This window comes from Nannospalax galili, unplaced genomic scaffold, assembly GCF_000622305.1.
Source record: "Nannospalax galili isolate Female #2095 unplaced genomic scaffold, S.galili_v1.0 scaffold180, whole genome shotgun sequence".
NCBI classification, from domain to species: Eukaryota; Metazoa; Chordata; class Mammalia; order Rodentia; family Spalacidae; genus Nannospalax; species Nannospalax galili.
The window spans coordinates 982,011-1,004,811 of NW_008348199.1; the positions used below are offsets into that span (position 1 = coordinate 982,011).

General features: G+C 45.9%; 2 protein-coding genes across 8 annotated transcripts in view; one reads left to right on the forward strand and one right to left on the reverse strand.

The window, feature by feature from the left end:
- Ribc2 (RIB43A domain with coiled-coils 2) overlaps positions 1 to 12,217 on the reverse strand; it is a 30,076-nt gene extending 17,859 nt beyond the window's left edge. For 5 of the 7 annotated variants that reach the window (XR_003851380.1, XM_008844692.3, XM_029569167.1 and 2 more), the window contains exons 1-5: positions 11,956 to 12,217; positions 11,106 to 11,187; positions 7,148 to 7,492; positions 4,545 to 4,663; positions 1,450 to 1,677 (exon numbers count right to left, since the gene is read on the reverse strand). Coding sequence is in view for 6 of the 7 variants with exons in the window: in XM_008844692.3 (XP_008842914.1) it covers positions 1,450 to 1,677; positions 4,545 to 4,663; positions 7,148 to 7,492; positions 11,106 to 11,187; positions 11,956 to 12,069 (888 nt within the window). In the remaining variant the exon portion in view is untranslated. The other 2 variants (XM_029569169.1, XM_029569168.1) reach the window with 2 other exon arrangements.
- Positions 12,218 to 12,334: 117 nt separating this feature from the next.
- Positions 12,335 to 22,801, forward strand: part of Smc1b (structural maintenance of chromosomes 1B) — an 82,634-nt gene continuing 72,167 nt past the window's right edge. Inside the window, 4 exon segments of the mRNA XM_017801026.2 lie at positions 12,335 to 12,458; positions 20,077 to 20,265; positions 22,046 to 22,158; positions 22,242 to 22,445. Coding sequence (XP_017656515.1) covers positions 12,350 to 12,458; positions 20,077 to 20,265; positions 22,046 to 22,158; positions 22,242 to 22,445 — 615 coding nt within the window. The 5' untranslated portion in view covers positions 12,335 to 12,349.

Genomic DNA, 22,801 nt, shown 5'->3' on the forward strand with positions numbered 1-22,801 from the left:
GGGGGGGGGGAGGTGGGGCAGCCTGGTCCCTGAAATTCTGCCTTTCAGTCCTTGATATGTGTGCTCCAGATCCTTCTTTGCAAAGCACTGAGCCACCAGAGATAGACAAGTGGGCCGGTGTGGAGGGAGTGGCTCCCAAGAGGCCAGCTCCACAGGCCTCCATAAATGCGTCTCCCAAAAAGGAAGCAATTGGGTGGGCTAGGCTGGAGAAAAGACCCCAAGAACCCCCACCAGACAAGCAGGTAGAGGACCTGGCTTGGCCTCATGCCAGGACCAAACGGCAGGCTGGCACTGACTCGGCCACTAGAGAGCAGCAGCCTCTGTGAAGTGCTACTCACAGGCACATCAGCCAGCACCCTTGCCTCTGCACAAACCCCATTTCCCAGACCACCTAAGGCACAGACAGAAGCTGGTGGGGGGAGGGGGACATGGACAGATGGACTATATGGGATGGGACACCAGAGCAGCAGGAGGTGTGGGGCAGAGTGGGAGTCAATGTGGGATCTCTCCTTTGTGCTTTCTTGTCTTCCGAATCTTCTAGATGGAAAACAGGACCAAAATTCTGGGGTGGGTGCCAGCCTTCCTTCCAGGGCCCAGCTGAACTGAGGGGTGACAGACTGGCAAGGCCTCCTGCCATTTTTGTTCTGTGCTCTCTACGTGGGCAGGCCTCCCCTGTGCAGTCTCATAGGGCAGCCCTTCCTCACCCCAACCGTCCACAGGGTTATCAGGCCAGTCCACATCCTTGGAGCAGCACTAGTGAAGGGCTCCCTCTCCACCCTCCCCCGACCTCCAGGACACCCCTCTTGACATCCATCCATCCATCCTCCTGGCTGCCCTCAGCAGACGCTCCTCTGTAAGTCGCATCTGTGCAGGAGCCCTAAAAAACACTTTTCATTTCACCTCCTTCACAGTTGGCACGCATGCCATGGCTGGTTGCTTACACTGTGCACTAAGGATGGACAGGGGCCAAGATGGCAGAACACAAGCCAGAGGCCGGGGCACTGCCATCCAAGCCCAACACTGCTTTTCTAAGGATTTGTTTTACATGTAAGAGATAAAGCTCTGCCTTGTTTAAAATGCTGCACTTACTGTTTTTTGTTTTTTCTTTTCCATGTCAGACAAACCCAATCCCACAGATGCCAAATGGACATGACACAGTTAACATATCCAACACTGCCCAATGAGCTCCCCGACCCTACCACCCCCCTCCCACCAGCTTCCCATGTCTAGATGCCAGTTCCATCCTCCAAAAGGCCTGCTGGTACCCTCTGCTCCTGCCTCCACACATCATCTGTGGCCAAGTCTCTGGCTTTTCCACCAGAATGGAAACTCCCCGAAGAGAGGCAGTTCCCAGGCTGAATAGCACCCCAGCTGAGACTAGACATAGGAGCTGGGTGTGGGTGGTTCATGGGTGCAGAGGTGGCCTATGGACCTCGAGGGGGCTCTCACCAGCTTCTCCTGAATTTGCTGCTTCTGAGTGAAGCGTATCTCTTCCAGCTGCTCCTGGTTCATGCCTTTCCAGCGATCAGGGACCACACGGTGAGGCCCGAAGGAGCTGGCGGCTTGCTGCCGGTTCTCAGAAAGCAGGTCCCCACACAGCAGGCTGCAGATCTCGGCCAGGTTGTCTGCTTGCTCTTGTTGCCTCTCTTGCCTTTTCCTTTCTGCAGACTCTGCAGCCTATGCGGGGGTGGGGGGATGGGGGGAAGGGACGGGACGGGACACAGGACAATGCTAGAGTAACTGTAGGGTCAAAACCTCCCTCCTGGCCCTGGATGCAGGGGTGTGGAGGTACCTGGAGTTGGGGCGGACAGACTTGTCCTGCCTGGATGTGGGATGGGCTGGGAGAACCTGGCCATCACAGCACTGTTGGCAGTGGCTGGGCTGTGAGTTGCCCCCCACGGGGGGTACAGAGCTGTGGATCTCTGCAGCAGTTGGTCAATGCACTGCCCCACTGTCTGGCCCCCACCTCAGGGGTAGGGCTTTGTGCCCATGTTTGGGCACCCCAAATCTTTGGACATCTGCGGGCCACCACAGTGCTGACTTCTAAAGGAGGAAGCACACAATTATCACAGTAGTGCAGGTGGCTCTCGTCACAGCTCCTAATACAAATAAATTCCTGGTCAAATTACTGCTCAAACCCTGGAGGTGAGGGGGCTGTGTGACCTGCAGCCAGTCACCTGACCTCTCTGGGCTGCAGATATTTCTCTGTGAAGTTGAGAGATGGATTACAAGATGTGCACTAGGGTTACCTGTTCTTATCAGAGAGGAATGGGCAGAGTACTTTGCAAGACATGTGCTCCAGAAAGACTAGCTCTATCTGTCACCCAGCATGGGCCCTGTGGCAGACAGGACTGAATCTAAACACTTGCCATGTGGTGCTGGGGTGTCCTTGAGAAATCTGCTTACCCCTTCTGAGTCTCTTCTTATCAATTAAACAGCATTAACTGGCCTCTCTGGTAGGGCTGTTGAACTCATGCTAGCAGGGAATTAGTGCCAAAATAAAAAATAACAGTCACCACTGGGCATGGTGGCACACACCTTTAGTCCCTGTACTCAGAAGGTAGAGGCAGGCGGATCTCTGTGAAACTGAGACCAGCCTGGTCTATGTATTGAGTTTTGGGCCAGCTGGGACTATAGGATGACTCTGTCTCAAAAAAAAAAAAAAAAAAAAAAAAAAAAAAAAAAAAAACAACAAAAAACCAAAACAGCTATCATGGGCTAAACCATTCTAACACACTGCATGGTTATCAGATTTAATGCAAGTGTGACAGCCACTGCTGCTGATCATGACATCCTGCACACTCAGAGTCGGCCTGGCTATGGGCTTACTCTGCCCTACAGAATGTGAGCAAGGGCAGCTGGGCAGCTCCTGGAAGGACACACATGGGACCGGCCACATCTCTTCTGTGCCGCTGCAATCCTCCCCTGGCAGCTGCTCTGGCCCAGCCAGTCTGAGATGGACATGGAACATGACGGGGACACTTTGTGGCTTTGTGTGCAAAGTCACTGAGATCTGGGATGTATCTTACCCTAGCAGGTGGGTGCTACCTTTATTCTCATTCTGCAGGTCTAGAAGAGCTTGCCCAAGGCCACAGGGAAGGATCTGGCCTTGAACCTTGCAGCGGAGCTCTAGAGCCCACATGCTAAACCCCAGTGTCACACATCTTTGATGACATAGGCAATCACCACTGTGCCCTCCCTGCTGACAGACTGGCCTGCCTGTAATATTCTTCTCTTTTTGGGGACAAGAATTCAGCATCCTCTAACCACATCCTTAAGAGTTCTGGGACCACAGGAGTGCACTGTCATGCCAAGTGTGGGACCACATGTGTGCACCGTCATGCCCAGTGTGGGATTTTCTTCTAATTGTCCTTGGCTACCTGACAAGGCCTGTCTAGTCAGGATCAGTGCTGCAAGAGCCAAAGCACAGCTTCTCCAGGACAGAGAGAGGCTCTGGCGACAGTGCTGCCTCACACACACAGCCAGCCAGCTACGGGGGAGGGGGGGTGGTGACGACAATGGCAACGGACATATATCTGCAGGTACCAGACACGCTGTAACTCATTCAACAGTACGAAGTGAAAGAATGAGCAAGCCCACGAGTGAGGTTCGGTTCCATAAAAGTGAAAATTTATAAATGAACAGTGAGTGCATGGATGGATGGTCAGCTGCCTGGCCCCATTCTGCCATGGATTCACTGTGGGGCCTGGAGATAATACCTCTCCTCTGGATTCTCCAAAAAACAAAAGGCGAAGACTGGGCCTTCGCTAAGAGCCTTGTGCTGGCTGGTTGTGAACTGGGCCTCTGGGTGTTTCTTTTACCTCTGGGTTCCTCCAGCACTGGCAGTTTCTGCATTCCTGTTCCTCTCCCCGCTGCCCAAGACCAGCCCTCTGACAGGGCCCGGCCTCTCTGGGCATTTGACAGCATGGTCTATCATGAATTTGTTGTTGTTGTTGCATCTCTGATATATTTAGCACACACTGTCCCACTCCCATTCCATAAACACAGCCATGTAAAATACACGCTAGCAAAGAGCCAAGGTTAAGAGTGAACATGAAGCAAGGCTCAGTGCTTCCTTCCTGTTCTGCACAGCGTCCTGCAGACCCCACAGGTCTAGGGAACTGGGGAATCAGAGACAAATCGCCCAGGAAACAGAACTCTATGAGAAAGAACGCAGAGGATGACACCCAGGTCCAGAGCAGTAACAAGCCTGACAGCACTTCAGCGCATTATTCTGTTTCTGAGCACTGAACACTGAGCCCAGCCCAGGACAAGTGGTGCTCATCTGAAAGATGCTCCTGTCCTCATGTCCTAGAGGTCTAGACAGGCGCACTGCCCACCCAGCTTGCATGGTGAGTTTTGCAGATTCTGAGCTAAGGGATAGGCCAGATCAGGTCTCACCCACCTCTGTAATGGGGTGGCTCCTTATCAGGGGCTGTGACAGAGCTAGTGGTATGAGTAGGCTGAGCTTGGGACCCTACACACTTGGAGAGCCCCAGGAAGCTGCCGTGTGCCAATCTACACACAAGCCCAGGCATGCATACCTGCTTCTTATTAAACTCTCCCACAGCTGCACAGACTGCCTTCCTGGTGGATCTGTCTAGCTTCTGCAGGTGCCTGGCTGTTTCATCAAATTGGAGTCTTGCCTGTGTGTGGAGATCTTCTGCCAAGAGACAAGATACCACCAGCCTGAGTATGCCCACCGTGAGTGCCATCCTATGGCCTGGTCATTCACGTACTCACCTCTTACCATGCCCTCATCCAGGAGGCAGAGAAGGAGAGGAAGGTCGGGGAGAACACCATCTGCTTCACAGGTTCTATGAGAGCTAGACGATTTGAGTTCTTAGATCTTGCATTCAATTAGTCCTAGTGATCCCTATGGACTGGTAGTGTCGACTACGGATTAGTGATGTCTGCTGCAGTCCTAGTGTAGGTTAGTGGTGTACTCCTTACTATTCTTGGTCTATCAGGAGACAGTTCCAGACTTACAGAGACAAGAGGTGGTGGGAACCCAGGAAAAAGGACTGTAGACACCAGACAGGACAGAGCAGAGTACTAGGTCACAGATTTGTAGAGTGGCAGCAGGACTTTGTCAGGGAAACGAAGACAAGGTGTCAAACTGGAGGTGCCAGGAGTGAAATAGACACAGCGGGAGTGATGCAGAACAGGCTTCCAGTCCAGACATATTCCAGCTTTGTCAATGCAACTACTGCTTATAGCCTCTGGACCTCTGTGCCTTCACCTATGAGGCAGAGCACTGATGTGCAAGGGTTTTTGAAAAGCTACTGATCAGCAGACTCTGGTTTCTGTATCTGTGCTTTGAGGGTCTCCTCAGCATCTTCAGAAACAAAGGCCACAGTCTCTTCTTTGTGTTGTTGGGGGTGGAACCCAGGGCCTCACACATGCTAGCTAGGCAAGTACCCTACCCCTGATCTGCACCCTAGTCGCAAAGGACCAGACCCTTGAGCCGTGACTTTCTGGCTTCTGCTCACCTCCCCCATTCTCACTCCTCAGTTGTCCTTTCACCATGTGACACAGTGGTGGTCAAGGGCCTAGCTTGGGCCCCACTCCGCTGAAGACACAGAGGTAACAGGGGCTTTTCCTATCTTCCTGCAACTTGATATCAAGGAGATAAAAATAAACACTTGAAACCCCCCTCCCAATAATGTACTACTACAGACTCTGATCATCTGTAGGGGAAGAGGAGGCTGGAAGAGGAAACACTGAGAATGCTTGGCTCGGGAAGCTGGAGGGTAAGGAGATGCTTCTCTAGGAGGACATGTTGAAGTTCAGATCTGAAGGACTACAGGTCAGGGCAGGTGCAAAGGGCCTGAGGTGGGAAAGGACCTGATGAGATCCAAAGCATTTGGATCATGATGAGCAGAGCAGGTACTTAGTTGATGTTTATGGGGTAGACAGAGCCCAGAATGCAGAGCCCGAGGACTACGGGAGGATCCTACATCTTATTCCACATCCCATGAAGACATTAAAGAGCTGGGGTGGAGGGGATGGGTGTACCATTGTTCAACCCAATATTATTTGAGAAATATCATTCTGTCTACCACATTAGGAATGGACCAGAGAGGGGAAAGGACAGTTAGAAAGCCATGAGCAGAGGCCTGTCTAGGTGAGAAAAATGATGGCTTGTCTATGGTAGTGACAAAAGAGATAATGAGAAGCGGGCAGTTCAAAACACCCGCAGGAGATAGAAGGCTGAGGGTGGCTGAAGTCAAGGACAAGGCTGCCTCAGACCATTGGTTTGATGAGGGAAGGATGAGTCTCCTGATGGGAAACAGTGGGCAGAGAAGCAGATCCAGCCGAGGGACCCAGAGAGAACCACCTTGAAAGCAAAATCAAATGTACATTTCGAGGAGGATGAGACTTGGGAACTGACTCTAGCATATGAAGACTGTGTGCCAGGCTGTCCAGAGTGGTTCAGGGTACTGGGGGACAGAGGTCTAATGGATGGAGGCAGGGAAGGAAGGAAGACCGTGGGGGGAAGCTGGCTCAAGGAACTAGAAGCTGGCCAAGCTGAGCGAGGAGACAGAGTTAACAAGTAGACAGGAGCAGCTGTGGGGGCCGCACACTTGATCCCACCCAGCTCATTTGCCCTTTTTGGCAGCCCTTCCTTCTTCCGTCACTAGGACGTGCCCAGAACCAGATGTTGCCTCAAGTGCCTGCTAAGGAGGGGCTGGGGTGTGTGTGCTGTGTACCGATAGCCTCTGTTGGGGCAGAACTCACTGGGCTTTCCTCAATCTTCGCATCAAGAGGTTCTTTCCTGTCTTGGAGCCAGAGGTTCCCTGGGTCTGGGGAGTCCTGACTGGGCCCCCATCCACTCCAGCGTCCAGCAAGCTTAGAAGACTCTACATCTTTCCATTCATCTTCCTGGGTGACTGTGAGCAGAATGAGGGCAGAAACTAATGTGAGCTTCTTGAGCCCCAGCACCCAGCTGGGACCCTCACAGAGTGCTCAGAAAGTGTTTCCTCTGCTATGGACACACGCTTGGACATGCGAACTCCCAGGGCTGAGGCTCTGACTTTTGTGCCCTCACAAGCAAGCTATGCACATTAGAACTTTAAAAAGCACCCACAAAAACTGCTGTGGAGTGGATTTACCAGAAAGCCTGGAGATAAACCTGTTTCATTACCTGCAAGCCTGTGTTCTGCACGGGCTCGCTCCCATTCCCTTTGCTGTTGCAAGGACCATTCTCTATTCTGTTCCTTCTGGACTCTCCTCCTCTCTTCAAAGTTCAAATCCTCTCCCATGAACTTTTGCATTCCTGATATGGTATTCCGGACATCATTATCTGACAGCCGGGCTGGAAGGTCTTTCTTAAGGGCCATGGGGTCAGACAGATCAAATTCACGGCGCGATTCCAGCTTCTGAAAGTTCTGCTGAAAGTCAGTGATAGCTCTGCAGAGCTGTTTCTTGTCTCTCCTTTCCCGGTCCTGCAGTATGCATGCAATTTTGTCATTGTGCCTCATTTCAGCAGCTAGAAAACATTCAGCACACATATGAGTTTAAGATGCATAAAACCACTCAGAAATAAACAATGATATTGAAGATAACCCTCCAAACCCCACATAACCGCTAAAAGGTCAGTACCTAGCATAGACAAAAGTACCTACACTTGCTGGGTGTGGTGGTGCACGCCTTTAATCCCAGCACTCAGGAGGCAGAGGCAGGCAGATCCCTGTGAGTTCAAGGCCAGCCTGGTCTACATAGTGAGTTCCAGAACAGCTGAGGCTACAGGGAGACCCTGTCTCAAAAAGACCAAAAACAAACAAACAAAAAAAGTACCTACACTAAAAGATCAGTACCTAGCATATACAAAAGTTCCTACAAACTGATGGTAAAATCGCAAGCATGGGGCTGAGAGATGGCTCCGCATTAAGAGTATGTACTGTGGGGCTAAGAGATGGCTCAGTGGTTAAGAGCACTGGCTGCTCTTGCAGAGGACCAGAGCTTGGTTCCCCACACCCACATCATGGCTAACAACCGTCCATCACTCCAGTTCCACAGGATCTGGCACCCTTTTCTGGCCTCTGTGGGCACTGCATGGCACAGGTTCACTTACATTCATGCAGGCAAAACTATCATACACATAAAATAAAAAATATACATTTTTAAAAAAAATCACAAGTGGGGCTAGAGAGATGGCTCAGTGGTTAAGAGCACAGGCTGCTCTTACAGAGGACCTGGGTTTGATTCCCAGCACCCACATGACAGCTAACAATTGTCCGTAACTCCAGTTCCAAGGGATCTGACACCTTCTTCTGACCTCCATGGCATTGCATGACATGGGTGCACTTACACACATGCAGGCAATACACATACACATAAAAATAAAAATAATAAAATATTAAAAAAGTAAAAAAATCACAAGCAATCTAACTGAAAAATGAGCAAAGGCCAGGAACAGGCAAAGCACTAAAAAGAAACCTGAGTGGGCAACACACTTACGAAAAGATCATCAGCCTTGCATTAGAAACGGTCAATGAACTGGAAGCAGCACACTTGAAATGTTGTTAACAGCATATGCTATCCTAAGTGACAAGATCTCTCATTCAGTGTTGGAGCATTACTTGGTACATATATGTCACATACAGCAATCTGACTCATCAGTTCCACTCTAGTGTCTCTACATGTGCACTAGGAATATAATACATACAGTCACTGCAGCAGTGTTTGCCAAAAAAAATCTCCTTTAAAAAAATCTAGGGAGTTCTATCAGTTTAGTTATTAAAGAAATATTTTTCTTTTTTAACTTCCCAGACTGATTTTTTTCCCCCAGAAGTTCAGTTAAAACCATGCTTCAACAACACTGAAATTTCTCACTGTTGCTGTAATGTGAGCTTGACATTCACTCCCCTTCCAAATTCTCCAAACTACACCGTTTTTCAATGTAATCACATTATTTTTTTAAAGCAACACTAACAATTTTTTTTGGTCTTTTTGAGACAGGGTCTCCCTGTAGCCCCAGCTGTCCTGGGACTCACTATGTAGATCAGGCTGGCCTTGAACTCACAGAGATCCGCCTGCCTCTGCCTCCCGAGTGCTGGGATAAAGGTGTGTGCCACCACGCCCGGCATTGCTAACAATTTTTAAAAATTTTATGTGTATGAGTGTATTGCCTACATGTAGGTAGGTGCATCTGTGTCATGCAATGCCCATGGAGGTCAGAAGAGGATGTTGGAGTCTCTAGAACTGGAGTTACAGACGGTTATTAGCCACCATGGGGGTGCCAGGAATCAAACCCGGGTCCTCTACAAGAGCAGTCAGTGCTCTTAACTGGTGAGCCTTCTCTGTAGCCCACTAACAAAAATTTTTTAAAAGGTTCAAAACTAGTAATGACCAGTAATGGGGGGATGGAAGAGAGGAGGATCATTGGAGCTTTCTGGCTGCTAGCCTAGCTCCAGGTTTGGTGAGAGATTCTGTCTCAAGGGAGTGGGATGCAGTGATGGAGGAGGACACCCAAGGTCTTCCTCTGACCTCTGCACCTGCACAGGCATGTGCACATGCGCGCACACACACACACAAAGGAATTTTATATTATTATACACATACCATACACAGACACAAAGACACAAAAAGCAGTTTTATATTATTGTGGATATACAGTATAAAAATGTGAGAAATATGCACTTCTGAGGAAGAACAAAGGAAAATTGCCAGGAGGTGTACTTAACTTATACAGAGCATAATTCTCAAAAAGCACTCAAGCTAGGTGTGGTGGTGCAGACCTTTAATCCTAACACTTGGGAGGCAGAGGCAGGTGGATCTCTGTGAGATTGAGGCCAGCTTGGTTAAGTTCCAGGCTAGCTGAGGCTATAGGGAGACCTGTCTCAAAAAGCAAACAATGAACAAAAAACCCCAACCAACCAACCAACCAAAGCACTCTTAAAAGAAGATCCCTAAGACCAACTTGGCAAAATGCTAACATCTAGTCTGATGGCGGACACGTGTGTCTGTCACACTGGTTTTGTAAGCCTTAATTACTTTATAACTAAAAATAAACAAGGTAAAAAGTTTGGAAAAATACAGAATAGGGTAAAGAAAATAAATCATTCATAATTCAATCACTCCAACATTGCCACTGATAACATAGTTGGTGTTTTCTAACTGTATTTTAAAACCTTAATGCTCAATTGTATGTACAATTACACATCCTGTTGTTTTCTACTTTTAAACTCTTTATGGTATTTTGAAAGGGAAAAGTGCCACCAAGTGTTGAAATTGTTGGCCATAATAGGAAAAATTGGGCTCTATTTGAAATTTTAGTCTAGGACCCAGAATGTTATTCTCTGAACCATGTCTAACACTGAGTTAGCTCAGGGGTACCAGTACCAACATGTGTATGTCACTTGTTATAAACAACTATCCTCTGTAGGCCATGAGTTTGGGGGCAGAGAAAGTGAATGTGTATTTAAAGCTTTCACAGTTTTTAAATAAAACAATGAAAAACATTTATTTTGTTTAAAATATATTTCCTAAGATGTATATAAGGATTCAATAGCTGCTTTTCAGGCTGGAGAGCTGGCTCAGAGTTAAGAGCACTGGCTGCTCTTGCTGGGACCCGGGTTCCATTCCCAGTACCCACATGGCAGCTAACAACTGTCCATAACTCTGGTTCAGGGGATCCAAGGCCCTCTTCTGACCTCTGTGGGCACTGCATGACCCAGGTGCACTTACGTACACTCATACACATAAAATATTAAAAAGCAGCTGCTTTTCTTTTGAGAAAGAACATGAAAATGACAGCTTTGTGTGTGTGTGTGTGCATGCATGTGTGTGCATGTGTGTGTGTATTGTGTGCATATGTGTGCACAAGGGAACTTTAGCACATTAAGTACACACTGTAGTCGGGTTTTTTGGGTTTTGTTTTTTGGGAGACAGGGTTTCCTTGTAGCCCCAGCTGGCCTGGAACTCACTATGTAGAACAGGTTGGCCTCCAACTCACAGAGATCCCTCTGCCTCTACCTCCCAATCCTAGTGCTGGAATTAAAGGCTGGCACCACCACGCTGTAGCTGCTCTAGTTCCATTTACTGTGAGGAAATGAGGACATGTGGCCCTAACAGAGACACAGACACTTAGATACACTCACCGAATGTTTCATGTCTAGCTTTTTCAGTTGCTTCCTTTATCTTCCGGTTTTGAACCTGAACATCCCAGGCTTGTGTGTCTCCCTGGAAATGGAAAACGGTGAGTAAAGCCAGAGAGATCAGCAGGCCACAATCCTAGTCACCTGGTCACAGAGGGAGCAACTTGCCTTTGATACCTATCAGACCTTCCCAGTTTGGACAGCTTTCCTATTATGGCTGGGTCTGCAGCTTGTGCTGTCAGCTTTCCCCAGACCTTCCTTCCCCATTTGTCTGTTAACACACACATCCTCAGAGCACTGTTCAGACAGCACTCCTCTGGGAAGCAGGCTCTGAAGTCCTCTGCAGGCTCCAGCCTATGCTGGTGCTATTCTACTACATTTTCTGTGACCATTTTAAACCCTGCCTCTTTCACTACGACCTGGTGAGCTCTTCAAGGTCAGGGACTGCCTTCTCCCCCCACCTCCTGGACTCGACTCAGACACTGGCATTTGCCACCTGAATTGTTCTGCGAGGAAGCCCCCCACAAAGAAGAAAGCTCAGGAGGAGTGCAATGCTGTTGGCCTCCCTTTCCCTACTAAATCCTGCTGGCACGCTGCTGGCCAGTTAAGGCTTTCCAAGTCAGGCACGGAGCTAGTCCTTCCTCCAAGGCCTAACACCCCAAACAAACCTGGTGCTCCCATCTGAAGGCACCAGAGAGTACCCAGCACCCCAGCCAAACCTGGTCCTCCAATATAAAGGCTCCTTCAAGGACCCAGCACCCCAGTCAAATCTCGGGCTCCAAGCCGAAGGCTCCGGTCCAGCCCGGGTCTGTGCTCCCCGCCCCGCCGACTCCTCTCTGCTGCACCGTCTCACCCCAATGAGCCTGGTCCTGGCGTTGAAGACCCGCCTCTGCCTGCAGAGCTCCGCGTGCCTCCGCTTGGCCAGGCCGACGTCCCGCTGCAGGTCCTCGGGCAGCACGGCCTCCATGGTGTGGGGGCCGCGGCCACCCCGAGCGGCCCGAGGAGCTTTAAGCACTGGGGGACAGGAAAAGGCCCCAAAATGGTTCCGGCCGCAGTCCTGAGGAGAGCTGCTGGGCTCTTCTCCAGCAGCCGAAAGGCAGAGGCGCAGACCGCGGGGCGACGCCAACTCCTGTTGCTAAGAAACGGCGCTGCGCTCGCCCACGAGCCAATCTCGCGAGACTTGGCGAAGTTCTTCCCGCGCTTTTCCCGCCGGCGCACGAGGAGCGGCTGAGGCGCCGAGCGCAGCCATGGGGTGGCTGGAGGTGCTGCTCGTGGAGAACTTCAAGTCGTGGCGCGGCCGCCAGGTCATCGGGCCCTTCAAGAGGTTCACCTGCATCGTGGGCCCCAATGGCTCCGGTAACGGCTCGGCGGAAGGCGACCCAGCCTGAGGGGCGAGCGGGGCGGGCGGCTGTGGGCGTCGGGTAGGCCCTGCGGCCACTGGGGGTGCGGCTGGAGCCCGAGCCACCCCTCCCGCCCGGCTTCTCACCGCCACCCCAGACCCCCAGCCTCGGGACTCCGACCCCCAGAAGCCCCACCCCGCTGCTTCAGGACCTCGGCCCCCGAACCCCCACCCTGGACGCCCGGGACTCCAACCCCGGGACCCCGAGCCTCAGGGACCTCCCCACCCTCCAGGACTTTGTCTCCCCAGCCCTCACTCTCTCAGATGGACCCTCACCTCTCCTGAGATTCCCTGGCCCTTTCCCATGGGCCTATTGCTTTGCACTGGTCAACCCTCACCCCTCCCCGAACTGTTTCAGCCTTCCCCGGACAACCCTCACCCCTCCTCGAACCGTTTCAGCCTTCCCCGGACAACTCTCACCCCTCCCTTTAGACCACAGCCGTCCCCTCATCCCTTGCCTCTCATGGTGGCTTCTCACCATTCCCGACCCCCCCCCACCTCCCTGGCCCAGTGTCCCCTCCACTCTTGCTACAAAACCTCACTCCATCTCGGGACCCCGACACCAGTGCCTCCACGCTTTGCCCTCTGACCTTTGGGTTTCTGTGCTGGTCCTGGCTCTTAACTAGGAGGGAACTTAGTTATTACAAGTTCCAAGGAGTCTGAAGAGTCATTTCAATTCAAGAAAACTTTGACCCCGAAGTATAATACTGGCCCTGCTTATTCAGCTTTTACTAAGTTCCTGGCACCTTCTCTCATTTTTGTTTTAATATGTGGGGTTAAAAAATAGCAAATTTTCCCTAGTAGAAAAGTAGACACACACAAAATCTCTCACAAATTACACCATCTAGTGAAAACTTTGACAGAAAGGGATATTGAATTTTGTCAGATGCCATTTCCTCATCTACCAAGACAATAAAATGGATCTTCTTGTGGGTGCTAATAAAGATCACTGTGGTAGCAATGGTGGCCTATAGGTTTAAAGAGCAAGACAGGAAGTCGAGGACTCAGATAAAAGGTTACTGCCTTGGTTCAAGGAACATATGAGTGAAACAAATTGGTAGCATAGGGACAGAGAGGACAAGGTTACTAAGTAGCCTGAATTAGCATGATTATTGATATGTTGACTGTAACCAGGGAGAATTTAGCAAGGTCAAAGAACTCAAGGTAGCAGTCATGAAACCTGTGAGAAAAGCATTCTGAGCCCAGAGACTAGAAAATACTAAGAATAAAAATGAATTTGGCTAGTTCAGGAAAAAAAATTACTTCTGATCCAAGCATAGTAAATGTAGACGACATAAATTTTAGAGTCTAAAAGAGAACTTTTCTAAGATCCTCACTTTCCTGATGCTGCATTTAAGAAATTCACAGCAGTGGTCTCCAATGCACACAATGCAGAACTTGGTTTATCTGTCTTTTTCAACAGATGGTTGTTAAGCTTAATACTGGCTGGCAAGCCAGCAGTTAGTGCTTCCTGATGGTTTGTACTGTACCACATCATCCAGCTTGTCCTTCCATTCTAGATGATCGTAGTGGTGCTGTGATCTTTTTTTAAAACGTTTAATATAAAAGTAGTATATATGCAGTGGAAAAAACTAGGAAATAAGAATTAACCCATCTTTTCACAGGTCAGAGATTATTGCCCTTCTCCCTTAGCGGCATATTCATACAGATTTGTTCAATACAGACTATGAAAATGAAATAATACATACTATTCTTCAGAAGATTAACTTTTTAATAAATGTTCATTTCATCTGATGCATCCTCAACTAATTCCAGAATGTTATTTAGGCAAAACCCTTCTCTGCTTCAGAACCACATACTGCATCAGAATGTTATATCTTTTAAATTCTCTTAATTTAGCAAAATACTTTTATTTATAATACTGATTTATAATAAGGAATAGAAACGTTTTCATATAGACTTTAGATTTTTTTTTTTGGAACTCCCTATATAGACCAGGCTGGCCTTGAACTCACAGAGATCCTCCTGCCTCTGCCTCCCAAGTGCTGGAATTAAAGGCCTGAACACTTCTGGTTTAGACTGTATAGATTGAGCCTATTGCTTCTTTATGGTGTAATTTAGTTTGTCTCTCTATCCCCTCCATTTCTGTGAACCGGAAGGTGTATCTAAAGAGTTGATGGATCCAATTTTTTTCTTCCTCATCACTTTTTATTCGTTCTTTGAGAATTTTGTGGAATATATTTTGATGATGTTTACCCCTCACAACTCTTCCCAGATACACCCTCATTCCTTATCCACCCAACTTGGTGTCCTCTTTTTTTTAACCCATTGAGTCCAACTGGTGCTGTTCATATATTCTTGGGTGTGTGGCCATCCACTGGAGTATGGTTGACCTACCAGGGGCCACACCCTTAAAGACTACTGACTCTCCCTCTCCCAGCTGCTATCAGTTGTCAATAGCTCCTCAGCTAAGGGTGGGATATTGTGCCCACCTCCCCTCTCCATGCTGGGATTTCCTCTGACTTGTGCAGGTCTTGTGCAGGCTGTCAGAACTAATACAAGTTCATATGTATAACTGCCCTGTTATGTCTGGAAAACACTGTTTCCTAGTAGTTACCTGGACCTCTGGCTCTTACCATCCTTCAGCACCCTCTTCAACAATGATCCTTGAGACTTGGGAGGAGAAGGTATGATAGAGGTGTTTCTTTTAGGGCTGAGCATTCCACAGTCTTATTCTCTGAACCTTGAATTCAGAATTTTTTGGCTAGACTTTATTACAGGTGATTTTTATGCACATGTTGCATTGTAGTACATAATTTCTGATCTTTTTCCCTTTTTTTTTTTTTTTGAGACAGGGTCTCCCTGTAGCCCCAGCTGTCCTGGAACTCACTGTGTAGACCAGGCTGGCCTTGAAGTCACAGAGATCCTCCTGCCTCTGTCTCCCATAGTGCTGGGATTAAAGTTGTGCACCACCACTCCTAGCCCAAAACTTCTTTTAGTAGGAAATTCATTAGAGACTTACTTCCAGAAGCTCTTGGTACTTGATGCATCTGGATAATGTTGATTCCTGACCATTTCAGTGGGCAAGCTAGAAAATATGTCAATCACCTTTTTATGCTTGGTATTTTTTATAATAGCTTTCTTGAGATGTAATTTACATATCATGAAATAGATTCTTTTAAGATACAATATACAGGGGGGCCTGTTTTTCCTCCTCTTCACCAAAATAATTTGTTTTGAAAGTTTGGATTTTTGCTAGTCTGGTAGGTAAGAACTGGAAGTGCAGTTTTTATTTATTTCTATAATGTGTGATTTTTGAGCATTTTTCATATGTTTAAGGGTCTCTTTGAATTTCCTTTTGCCTTGCCTAGTCTTATGTTAATGAAGATTTCTGACAATAACCCAAAAGAAATTTTCATAAAACATTTGAAAAAGTTATTCAGTGTTTTGCTATAATCTTAAGCATGAAGTTAATTTCCTTTAATGCAGCACGATGTAATTCATATACAACATCCAGCTTTTTCCCTAACCACTTGTAAGGTAGTCAGCTATATTCTCCCTTTTTTACTTGAATGGTGCCATGCTCTCTTACTCCTTTTTACCTATGACCAAGTTATTCTTTTCTGAGATGATATATTTGCCTTCAACACTCCTCTCTCTGGTTTACTCCTTAAAACTTCACCCAGAATTATCTCCTAAAAAGCCAACTTGGGCTGGAGAGATGGCTTAGCCGTTAAGAGTATTTGCTACTCTTACAGAGAACCCAGGTTCAGTTCCCAACACCATGTGGTGGCTAACAACTATCTGTAACTCCAGTCCAGGGGATCTGATGCCTTCTGGCTTCCACAGACACCAGACATGTGCATGGTGCATATACCTGCAGGCACAATGCTCCTACACATAAAATAAAAAATAAATCTTTTTCTTTAAAGCCAACTCAGCCTCTAGCTGTTAAACTGCTTTTACTAAGAACTTCTATGGTACTTTGAATTAATTTCTTAGAAATTATTATAGCATATCTTAATAGCCCACATTTGTTGGAAAGAACATATATTTTGGGAATCAGATACATCCCTCCAAAACGTATTTGACTTGTACCTCTTTATTGTCCTGGTTTGTTTCTTCACTGCTGTGACGAAACACTCTGACCACTACCAACTTGGGGAGGAAAGGGTTTATTCAGCTTACAACTCCCAGGTTGCAGTTCATCAGGGAGCCCAAGGTAGGAACTCGGGGCAGGAACCTGGAGGCAGGAGCTGGAGCACAGGCCATGGAGGAATGCTGCTTACTGGCTTGCTCCCCTGGCCCCTGCTCAGCCTGCTTTCTTATGCAACACAGGTCCCCCTGCTCAGGGGTGGCACTACCCACAGTGGGCTGGGCCCTCCCACATCACTCATCAAGAAGATGCCCCTCAGACATGGCCACAAGCTAGTCCAATAGAGGAAATTCCCCAATTGAGGCTCCCTCAACCCAGGTGTGTCAAGTTGACACTAACGCTATCCAGCACATTTATAAAAAGAAAATTAAATACCTATTTCACAGAATTGTTGCAAAAATAAAATAACAGATGTACAGAGGCACAAAGATTGGTTCAGTAAAAACTGATCATATTCAACATTGTAAGCACCTTGGAGAAAACAACACATTTAAAGATCTAATTGGCTTTTCTTTATGATTCTAGAATCAAGCAACATGTCATTCTATAAAACAATTCTATAAAAATAGAGTAAGTGCTCTACTGGGAATAACAGAGTGATTGGCTTTTATAAGGAACAAGGAAAGAACAATAAAGGTGGATTGGCTAACATCTAGTTATGGCAGGTTACTTTATTATACCCAGCTAAAGTAGCCTGGGCTCTTTCTGATTGGTTGCTGTGAGCTTCCTTTTTTCAGGACAGGCCAGTCTATGTGAGGATTTACCTGCTTAAAAGTTTTGGTTTGAGAGCCAGACATGATGGGGCACACCTTTAATCCCAGCACTGAGGAAGGCAGGGGCAGGAGGGTCTCACAAGCAGAACTTTGTGAGACTGAGGCCTGCCTGGTCTACGTAGTGAGTTCCAGCCAGCTGAGGCCACAGGGGAGACCCTGTCTCAAAATACAAAACCAAATTCGGTGTAATCATATGTCACTTAGCATGAGTGACTCCATTTGGTTTTGTGTCATCTGCTGGTGCCTAGTGTATGAAACTAGTTTTAAAAGCTGTGGCCACTGATGAATTTTAACAGAGCAAAGTCTACATTTTACTGCTGTTTAGTCAAATACTTAGCTAAGTGCCTGATAAACCATGCTCAAAAAATGTTTGTAGGCTGAATGAGTGCATTTTAGAGGATAAGGAACCAAGGTTGAGGAGTCCAACCAAAGGGGCTCTTAAGAATTTAAACTAGGAAAAAGGAGAGGTAAGGGATTGGAGTTTGAGGAGCTGGAATGAAAACGGACCTGGCAATAGTGTAACTTCTATATTCTTGAATACTTGGATCATCTTTATCAAGTGGTGATAGCCTAAAATCTAGCTCTTCCAGAATCACTACTGTCCTTATTTATGTTCCTTTTAGATTATTCATAGCGAGGTCTTTCAGTCTGAACATTGCAAAACTCAGCCTGCATGTTTATTAGTTGACTTTTCATAACAGATGGTTGTTCACCTAACACTAGTTGGCAGGTGGGCACTTCATGGTTCTCTCCCTGTTATTGTAGTCAATCTTATCACCTGTTTATCTGACTCTGATAATTATTACCATAGGTAATTGTCTTTTTCTGCTTATTGTCTGACTGTTTAAGAAAATATGACCTTTATTGGACAACATACATTGAGTGAACAAACTTAGTTGGAGGACTATTTAGTTTGAGCAGATTTTCAATAAGCATTGACCAAAAAAATTTATTGTTATTGTCAGACTTAATAATTGAGTTTAATGAATATTCATTTTGTCCTGTATGTGCTTCTTGTAGCAGCTGTCAATGGGAAGATTATTAACCTCAAAACTCATCGGTTTTTTACAGCATTTCCTAACCTCCTAAAACCACCTATATTTTGGTCATTGGAAATATTCTTTCTCTTTGTTTACATTACTTTCTGGCACTGAAATTCAAATTGCTTCTGTCATAGCTACATTGAATTGTGCCTTGGAAATTAGAGCAAATTATGGGCTCCTTTTGGATAACAAATTCAGTGTTGGGGTTGACGGTCTCCAAGACTGTCCTCAGGCTAGGTGATGTGCTAGAGGGTCTGGCATGTGGTTTTAATCAGGATTACTATTTATGACACTGGAAAGGTGATAAGGCAAACATAGGAGTGGGTAAAGTCCTGTGGAGCAAGTCTGAGGAAACCCAAGTGCAAGGTTCACCCAGTGCAGTGACACAGTGCTTAAACCTCAGCAATAAGTTCTCATGTCGAAATGTTGCCTACTAAGGAACCTCACTAGAGACCCAGTCCACAGGGCTTTTATTAGGAGACAGTCATACCCTCTGCCCTACCACATGCCAAAATTCCAGACTCCTGGAAAGAAAGCAGATGTTTAGCCCCAGTCATGTTTTACAGGTTTAGGCACTGTGAGCCATTCCTACCAAGTATCCTAGTTTGGTTTCTGTTACTGTGATAAAACATTGACCAAAAGCAACTCAGGGAGGAAAGAGTTTATTTGGTTTGTACTTGAAAGAAGCCAAAGCAGGAACCTGGAGGCAGGAGCTAAAGCAAAGACCATGGAGGAGCGTTGCTTGCTGGCTGGCTTCTCTGCCTGCCGGTGCCCCTGCTTTCTTGTCCCACCCAGGACCGCCGGCCAGGGATAGCACCACCCACAGTGGGCTGGGCCCTCCTGCATCACTCAACAATCAAGAAAATGCCTCACAGACATGCCCACAGGCCAGTCCAATAGAGGAAATTCCCCAGTTGAAGGTCCCTCTTCCTAAATATGTCAAGTTGACAGCTGAAGCTATTCAGCACACCAGGAGATTGTAGAAACCCTCCCGAGATCCAAGTAACCCCGAGATGCCAGCCTGCCAGCCATGCAGATAGGCCTTTCAAAGGATCGTAGACCCAGGTCCACCATATTTTTTTCACCTCTATTGTACTGATCATGAAGATTCTAGCAATCTATCTAGCCCTTGGGAGGATCCTGCATTCAGTTAATATTTACCTTATTTTTTTTTTAAGTATAAGAGAGTTTGATGCTGTTCTAATTCGTGAGATATTTTCCATATTTATGAAACAAATCACAGAAATACAGAGAATTGATTTGCCCTGGTGTATGCCTAATAAAGGGAGCAAGCTGGGATTTAGATCCATATATTTGCTTTGTTTTAATTTTACGTAATTTTTTGTACACGTGTTTATATCCCTATTCAAACCTTTTAATGCTCTGCCTAAGCTACACAGAAGGAACTAGTCCTCTACCTAGAATTTTTCAGTCATGTGGATTTTAAACATTGACCAGACAAGACTGTTTAGATTTGCACATTGTCTACATTTCACTTCTGTTATGTGATTTCTTTGGCACTGAAGATGTTTTTAATCATTAGAATGAATAATTTCTCTTTTTTTTCTTTTTTTTTTTAATTTTTTGCTCCAAATTGTTCTAGAATCTTCCCTAATTTCTCTTGCCTTCTTTTCTTCTCCAGGAAAATCTAATGTAATGGATGCACTTAGTTTTGTAGTAGGAGAAAAGACAGCTAATTTAAGAGTAAAAAATATCCAAGAACTTATTCATGGAGCACATATTGGAAAACCTGTGTCATCTTCTGCAAGCGTAAAAATTATATATATAGAAGAAAGTGGAGAAGAGAAAACATTTGCAAGGATTATCCGAGGTAATTTTTGTAGATCTTTTAAAAATGTTTATTACTTTCATTTTATGTGTATGAGTGTACTGCCTACATGTATGTAAGTGCAACCATGTCATGCAGTGTCTGCAGAGGTCTGAAGAGGATGTCAGATCCCCTAGAACCTGAGTTACAGGTGGTTGTTAACCACCACATGGATGCTGGGAACCAAAACAGGTCCTCTGCAAGAGCAGCCAGTGCTCTTAACTGCTGAGCCATCTCTCCAGCCCCTTTTTGTAGATTTTTGAGTTTGATTGCCTGCTTTTTTTTCTTTTAAGGATATCATAGTTAGCTATACTCTTTTTCTTAGAAGCAATTGACAGAACCTTAGTTTTATTCTCCACCAATACTCTTGCTTAAGCAGACATTTTTTTTTACATGCCTACAGTGAAATAATATTTTATACTTGAATGTTTGGTTAAGATGAAGGAGGAGCCTACCTCTAAGACAGACACCATAAAACTTCTTCCTTAGGTTTTTTTGTGTTTATTTTCTTGGTGAATAATTGCATGTATATTTTTGGCTTGTATATACCTAAAAACAACATGAATGAAATGTTTTATTTATTTGTTTTTGAATATTTTATTTTATGTGTATGAGTATATTACCTGAATGTAAGTGCAGTTGTGTTATACAATGCCTGTGGAGGTCAGAAGAGGGCGTTAATCACCATGTGGATGCTGGGAACTGAACCAGATCCTCTGCAAGAGCAGCCAGTGCTCTTAACTGCTGAGCCATTTCTCAGAAGAGGCATTAGATCCCCTTGAACTGGAGTTATGGACAGTTGGTAGTGGCCATGTGGGTGCTGAGAATTGAACCTGGGTCCTCTGCAAAAGCAGCTAGTGCTCCACTGAGCCATCTCTCCAGCCCTTAAATGTATTATTTTTATTTTTGATTTGTTCATGAATTTCCCCATGTTACCCTAGCAAACTGCTGAGACTCACTTATAATAAATATACCGTGCTAGGATTTTATAGTGCCACTATAAATAGGTGTATACTTTACAGTTTTTACTTGTTACTATTTTCTTTTTGATTTGTTAAAATACCGCCCCCCCTTTCCAAACCTCCTTCCCTTTCTTGACAGGGTCTTGCTATGTAACCCACACTGACCTTTACTCACGATCCTACTGACTGTCTCACCTTCTCATTGCACACATGCACCATTACACCTGGCTTCACTACAACATTTCTAATACATGAAAATTGTGTTCTCTACTTCCTTGAATTACACAGTTTTAGATGTATCCTATCAGTAGTTCAGCATTTCTTACCTGGAATATTTGCTGACTAGTTTTCTCACTTCCTTTGGGATATTTGTTTGTCATGATGAGCTTTTTCACTGTGTTATTCACATGATACTCAAACCCTTGGGTTCAAGCGATCCTCCAAAGGGTGCTGGAACTGTGGATTGTGTCACCATACCCAGCCATTCTTTGGATTTTTAACCGAGCAGTCCCCATTTCAGTAAGGATTTCCTTGCCACCCTATTTAAAATTGCAATTCCTCCCCACATGCGGAAACTTCCTGTTCTTTCCCCTAAATCTACCCACACTATTTGAATATCATGTTTTTATTTATATCCCTAACTAGAATATAAACTCTTAGTGATGAGAGATTCTTACCTGTTTTATTTACTATTATGTAATAGTCCTTGGTATATAATAGGCAGTACTTGTAAATGAACTTATTAATAGGCATCTCATTACAGATCTGGCTCTTTCAATAAAAACAATTCTACAACAGTTTTTTTATATTGTTTATTTTAGGGCGATGCTCAGAATTTCATTTTGATGATAAACCTGTTAGTCATTCTGCGTACATAGCACAGTTGGAAAAGATAGGCATAATAGTCAAAGCCTGGAGCTGCCTTGTTTTTCAGGTGAGTAGTTATAGGGTTATTTGATGGATAGTTTTTAAAATGTGGTGTACCTCAGTGTTGTTGTGCTTTGTGGTTACTAATAGGGAACTGTGGAGTCCATTTCCTTGAAAAAGTCCAAAGAAAGAACCCAGTTTTTTGAGGAAATCAGCACCTCAGGAGAGCTGATGGGAGAATATGAGGAAAAGAAGAAAAAGCTGCAAAAAGCTGAGGAAGACGTACAATTTCATTTCAGTAAGAAAAAAAATGTCGCCGCAGAGCGCAAGCATGCAAAAATAGAGAAGGAAGAGGTAAGGTATCCTGAAGATGTGCCCAGTTAAGTAGATACTAGATATAAAAACCTTCTGTTAAAATGTCTACTTACTGGATTTGGACTACCAGAAGACTCTGTCAATAATGTAAGACAAAGTCTTAACATTCAGCAAATAAACTGTTTTAGTGTGCTTTTTCTACTGTGTGTGTGTGTGTGTGTGTGTGTGTGTGTGTGTGTGTGTGTATGCATGCATGCATACACATGCATGCACATGGAGATCAGAAGACAACTCAGTTCTTTCCTCTCACCATTTGGGTACTAGGGATCAAATCAAGCGGTCAGGCTTGGTGGGAGCAAGTGCCCTTACCTGATTGAGCCATCTTGCTGGCCCCA